This window comes from Phocoena phocoena, chromosome 1 (genome assembly GCF_963924675.1).
Source record: "Phocoena phocoena chromosome 1, mPhoPho1.1, whole genome shotgun sequence".
NCBI lineage: Eukaryota > Metazoa > Chordata > Mammalia > Artiodactyla > Phocoenidae > Phocoena > Phocoena phocoena.
In genome coordinates, this window is record NC_089219.1 from 124,637,820 (window position 1) to 124,644,553 (window position 6,734).

The window sequence follows — 6,734 nt, forward strand, 5'->3', positions numbered from 1 at the left end:
ATCCACTTCCTGGAGAGATACACCACACACCTCCACAGGTGCTCACAGGACTCGGGGTTGAGGGGACAGGGGTCACGTGCTCGGACTCGATGTGGATCCTTCATGGTCTGGAAGCACCCAGGTCTGATTCTTATGAGAAAATGCCATCACAGGTCAGAACTGGTCTCCACCCAGGGCCCCAGAAGCATAGCCTTAAAATGGGGTCTCAGGAATTCCCTGGCAGTCCAGTGGTTAGGGCTCCACGCGTTCAATGCCACGGCCCAGGTTCAATCCCTGGTCAGGGATCTAAGATCCTTCAAGCCATAGGGTGCAGACAAAAAAAAGAAAAAATAATAGAATCTCCACCTGGTGTCCTAGTTTGTAGACAGAGTTCAGGGGGTTTGTGATGGGAAAAAACTGGGATGGAACAAGTTTTCATTTTCATTAAGATCTAACTGAAATGTATCATTCTTTTCAATGATGAATGTAGGCAATAAACCACAGTGGTGACAGTGTATCTGTGACAGCCAGCAACAGAAATATAGAAATTGCAGATACTCTCACATCATGGTAGAGTTGCTGCAGGTGTCTTAATATATTCAGTTCTCACTACTCTGAAAGCGCAGAAAAGTTATGGACACGCTAGACCTTATTATTTAACGTATTCATTAAAAAGCCAACATATTACTACACCATGCATTTTATAAAATATTTTTATAAAGGTATTTCAATATAGTTGATTTCTTTTGTAATCCTGTGTACTTCATGCATTTAAAAAATATTATTCCTAGGGGAGTTGTAGGCCTTACCAGCTTGCCAAAGGGATCCATGGTACATGAAATGGTTAAGACCCCCTTGCTTTAGAAGGTTGAGGACCTTCTAAAAGGGCTGTAATATTAGAAAGATGAAAGACATGTAAATACTTACTGAAATGTGGCATTATAATATTCTTCAGGCGTCACTATTTTTGGTCCACCAAAGTAGTCCAGGACCCAGATATTGGTTATATTCAACTTAGCGAAGAACCAATTATGGCTGGATGGCCAGGTTTTCATCTCAGGGTGTCGAATGAATAATGAATTCCTTGCAACATCCATTTCTGCTTCACTCACCTAAAAGACATATGTAAAATAAACCTACTCATAGCAGTGAAATTTTGTTTTCTTGGCTGTTAAGAATGTGTGATTCTAGCATTCCACAAATCCTAAAGAGTTTATTTAGTTATAAATCCTAATTTTTTAATTTTTATTTTTAAAATTAACGATCTATAATTGACATATAACATCGTATTAGTTTTAGGTGTACAATATAATGTTTGATCTGTGCATACATTGCAAAATAATCACCACAAGTTTAGTTAACATCCATCACCACACATAGACACAATTTTTTTCTCATCTTTTTTCTTTTTTTTTCCCTCATGCTGAGAACATTTAAAATCTACTATAAATTCTGATCTTAAGGAATCAAGAGGAAGTAAAGGAAATATGAAGAAATGCAGAGAACAATGGAGATTTCAAATGTTGGTGATAACACATACCATAATAAAGTGGGAAACCATCATGAGTACCAATTTTCACTGCTAAATAGCAATTTTGAGCTATCAGAGTAATTGGCACAAAATGCTATAATAAAATGCTACTGGTGGTTATGCTATGTAACATTAGCACTTTTATCCCATTACATGCACATGTTAAACACGTAGATGAGTGTACACAAAGTATAAAAGTCTTTAGAAGAAGCGCAATGGAACTCAAGAGTATCTGCTGCCCCTTTCTCTTGCCAGTGAAGGACACTCAACTCTAGAGATGCATCCACATAGAATTTTGAGACCACAGATAAAACTTATATGAGGTATTCATGATTGACAAGGTCAAGAAGGTGGTCTGCTGCTTGGCGATCAGATCAGTTCCCATGACCCCCCGCCCTTTGCCCTTCCCATGATTTTATTTAACCTCTTCCCTCTAGCACTCACCCCAAACTGTCTAAATTCATTTCTAGTATTTAATAATGGGTACTCCCCCTTTTAACCTACTAAATCCACTCTCTGCTCTAAGCCACTGTTAAAATATGGAGACAAGGAACCCAAACGTGGGAAATATTGTACAATGTACAACATGGTCAGGAGTATAAACTTTGGCTGAGCAGGTGTTCCTCATATACGCGCTTAATAGCTGTTATATCTGTTCGGCTTCAAAAGATAGTTCATTTTCTTCATAAATATCTTATTGAACACCTATGTGAAAGCAACTGATTAAAACCGTTAGCTTTCATGAAATTACATACTAGAATATATTCTAATTCTGTATCTCAACCACAAATCAATTTTATTTTATTCTAAGATATCTCTTCCTTCATTGTTAATAATATGATGCTCTTCTAAAACAAGTATCTGTTCTTGTGGGATAACGATTTACCTTGATAACAGTTCCTGATAGTATTATGTGAGCACAGAGGGGACTTTGGGGATCAAATCCATATTTCCTGCAGAAACTAGTCTCTGCCAAAGACATGGTCAGCGTAGCATATGGATTCTCCTGTAGAGAGAAAATGAAGACCTCTCATGTGAAATACTGTCTCTGGAGAGGTAATCAATTTCACAAGTTGCATACCGTCCCCAGAGCTTGACCATTCTTCCATGAAAAAATGAATTGGAAAATACCGCCTTCCACTTGGGAAAATTACTACTTGGATAGAGACTGATCTTTACCCTCTCTCCAAAAAAGGTGTGTTGGAGGTTGTTTCATATTTAAAATTAATTGACTTGGTAAGAATTATTTTAACGCTTTTTTTCTCTTAAACTCTTAATTTGTCCCATATTCACCAGAGGAATTATAATTACAGTACCACCCAAATACAAGGTTGATCTCTAGTCTTCACTGAAAGAACTAAAGGATTAGACTAATGTGAAACTGGTGCATAAAAAATACCACAGTGGCTCAACTAGCTAATTGTACAATTTAAGCAAGAAAGTAGCTGAATCATGCTTCTTGGTTATCTTGTGCTAGCAGAAACTGTCATGTGATTTCAAAATTGGAGAACCTGCTCATTCCTGTTCTAGCAATAAGAGAATTCTTAGATTAAAAATGTGAAGCAAGCAAAATTTCTAACTCTTTCTTATTCAGAAATCAGCTTCATAAAAGGCACTGTTGACAGATTACAGTAAAATTCACATGCTGTATTTAGTGTTTTGAACCCCAAGTGTCTTGTGTGGGGAATTGTGCCATCTCACAGTGACCCATCAAAACAGTGAGTCATAAAGAGATCTCTTTGGAATCATTAGGCCAAACTGTTTGCTGTCAACAAATAGTTTGCTGTTGACAAACTATTAGGTAAGGCACTATAGGAGACCAAAAATAGGGGAGGGGGAGACTCAGATAAGGTCTTTCCCTTCTCTGTAAGTTTATAATCTGGTTGAAAAGTCAGACGTAAATAAAATTTTTAAAATGCAGCACAAAGACACAGAAGAGGTCAAAAAGCAGCACATAACTAATTGCCAAGTGAATGGTACAGTTAAGTGTATTTGAAGTTCAGAGTAAGAAGATGTCAGCACAGCCTGGAGTGATATGGAAACACTAGAAAGCCTTATAAGATAGTCAAATCAGCACAAAAGTGGGAAGACATATTAAAGGTAAAGGGAATGGTAACTGCAAAAACACAGAACTGGGAAAGTGTAAGACACAACTGGGAGCAGTGAAAACCCAATTTGCTTGAAAGAAAGGTTTTCTGAGGGAAGGGGGTCGGGGACAAGGTGTAGGGAGGTCAGGGGCTGGGGGTAGTAAGGGTGGTTCACCTCCAAGCTAAGGAGCCAAGATTGTATTTTATAGGCTGGCATCTGTCAGGGCTTTCCAAGAACCACTTACCTGGAGAGCTTGTTAAAATGCTGATTTCTGGGCTCCATTCCCAGCCCAGGTATCTGCATTTTTAACAAACACCCAGGTGAATCCTATGCAGCTCTAGGCAGCCAGATGTTGTTAGAGCTTTCTGGGCAGACGGCAATGCTGAGTGGTATTTTGTTCATGTAAATCTGGTGGGTAGGGTACACAAGAGCAGATAGGAAGAAGACAGAGGTCAGAAGGAGGGGAAAAGTAGAGAGCAGAAACCAGCTTTGACTGGTTAATTGATGGCATCAGAGTCAGACTAATTCTGATGTGGCCATGCCTTTTCACTGCAATCACGAATCTGAAATCCTGGGCAAGTGCCTCACCACTGTCTTTTTCTAGAGATGTCAAAGACCTGAGCTCAAGTTCCACCTGACAGCCATTAGCTGACTAGTCACAAGTGAGTCTCTGCACCTCTGAGTTTGAGTTTCCACATTTCCTAAAATGAGGAAGATAGTATCAGCAAAAGTTTAAATATATTCATGTATAGCAGTGGTTCTCACTGCCCTCCCCCAATATTAGAAGCATCAGGGAGGGATTTGGGGTGTTTTGTTTTGTTTTTTATAAAATGTGTTTTTAGTAAAAGGTCTTGGAATTGCCTTTTTAAAAGTCTTCCCAGGTGACTGTATTTGCAGCCAAGTTTGAACAGCACTGGTGGGAGTGGAATGAGCTTGCTCTGAGCAAATGTCTAAGGGAGTGGAGCGGAGTGGGCTGGGAATAAGCAAATGGTGAATGCGGGTGTATGTGTCTTGGCTAAGGAGGCAGCTGCTTCTGGTTCTGCTCAAAGAATGCAGGCCCCCAGTGCCACAGAGCTTCCAATGTTTCAAGAAGTTAGAAATTTAGACGTTTAGTTGCAATCTCCATTTCTGAATGCTGATAATTAATTCAGATTTATTAAAAACAAAACAGAACTCTGCGTGGGCCAAAGAAAACCAGTCTGTGGGCCTGATCAGCTCATGGGCCACCACTCTATGACCTGTGTTAGGGAAGCTCATGTGCACACGAGGCCTAAAGACTGCAATAATCATTCACGAGGTTGTCTGTTCGCTTCATGCTGCTGAAGGGAAAATCCTTAGCTCAAAAGAATTGGTGTCAAAGAGAAATCCCGAAGCCACTTACACAAAGTGCTAAACTACCCAACAGCCTCTACACCCGGTAAAACTTTTAATAATTAGAGCCCAGTTAATGAGACACCGTGCCCCAAGACGACTCAGGGCTGAGAAGTCCTCCAGGCGCTGGTAAAGAATTCGCCCCAAGTGAATGGCGCGGTGGCGAGGGCGTGTGTGAAATTCCTGGTATTTAGTTGCCCAACAACTGGAAAGCTGCAATGTCAGCCCGGCCAGCGCGGGAGAGAAGAGACAGGGGTTTGGGCTGGGTTCAAATTCTTAACTCTACGAGGCTGGCTCTCCTTCGCAAGCAGAATTCAAGCTATAGTCAAAAGGCTCGCGCTCCGGCCCGCGGAGCCACACGGCCCCGCACGCTCACCTTCAGGTTGCCCACCGACTGCTGCATCGGGCTCAGGTAGAAGTAGGGCACGCCGCTGCCCTTGGCCGGGGGCCCGTCGCTGAGCGATAAGACGTCGGCGAAGGGGCGGCCGCGCACCCCCTCCTGAGTGGAGATGGTGGCCAGCGCGCCCCAGTCGCAGACGTTCGTCACGAAGCGAGCCACCAGCGCCGCGTTCTCGCGGGGCGGCAGCAGCTCGGCGGCGCCCCAGTCCCCGTGGCCCCGGCCACCCCGGCCCCGCGCCGGCGCCACCAGTAGGGCCACCAGTGCAGGCGCCAGCAGGAAGGCGAGAACTGCACGCGCGGACCCGCGGGCACACCCGGCCATGGCGGTGACCCCTTCGAGAGTCCGGAGCCCTATGACCTAGGAGGCCCAAGGCTAGCCCAGCGTTACGGGCCTCTACCAGCACTACCGGCCCCGCCCACCGCGGGCAAGCCAGTCCCGCCCCTCCGAAGAGAACCAATCGGAGTACGGGAGTGGTGGGCGGGGGGGCGTGTCCCTAGGCCTGCTCCTCAGCCTGCTGGGACCCGACTGTTGATTCACCTTCTTATCGTTCCGCCCTGCCGCTGTCAGGATTGGGAAATCGTCCTAAATGGGATTTGTTTTCTTTGACGGATGGAAAAACGGAGGCTTAGAGAAATTAAGCAGTTGTCTAAGTCATACTACTAGGAAAGGACCAGTCTCTTCACCCGTACGCCTTCCTTCAATACCTTTGGATATGACTACCTGGCATCTGAGAGGAAATGCTGCGTTTTCCACGTATGCGTTTACTTCAATATCCGCACCGAAGAGCAGGAAGGGTCCCAGTGGGACAGATAGAAGCCCCCAAATTTAACACCTTATAAACTACTTCTGGCCCAGGAGTCTCTCAGACAGAGACACTCAGGGATTATCAGGATTCCATGCACGAATTTGTTTGTTTTTTAACATCTTTATTGGAGTATAATTGCTTTACAATGTCGTATTCGTTTCTGCTGTATAACAAAGTGAATCAGCTATAGGTATACATATATCCCCATATCCCCTCCCTCTTGCGTCTCCCTCCCTCCCACCCTCCCTATCCCACCCCTCTAGGCTGTCACAAAGCACCGAGCTGATCTCCCTGTGCTATGCGGCTGCTTCCCACTAGCTATCTATTTTACATTTGGTAGTGTATATATGTCCATGCCACTGTCTCACTTCGTCCCAGCTTACCCTTCCCCCTCCCCGTGTCCTCAAGTCCATTCTCTACGTCTGCGTCTTTATTCCTGTCCTGCCCCTAGGTTCTTCAGAACCTTTTTTTTTTTTTTTTTAGATTCAGCATATATGTGTTAGCACCATGCACGAATTTGAACTCATGGAAGCCAGTTATGGGCCTAAGTCATCAGGCTT

The 6,734-nt window shown here is 43.8% G+C and overlaps 1 protein-coding gene across 1 annotated transcript; it reads right to left on the minus strand.

Annotated features, from left to right (window-relative positions):
• Positions 1-902: 902 nt before the first annotated feature.
• CREG1 (cellular repressor of E1A stimulated genes 1) lies at positions 903-5,690 on the minus strand. The gene is made up of 3 exons (XM_065896905.1): positions 5,346-5,690; positions 2,397-2,516; positions 903-1,091 (listed from the first exon to the last, which is right to left on the minus strand). The coding sequence occupies exons 1-3, from the start codon at positions 5,688-5,690 to the stop codon at positions 903-905; spliced, it is 654 nt and encodes a 217-aa protein (XP_065752977.1).
• Positions 5,691-6,734: the final 1,044 nt, after the last annotated feature.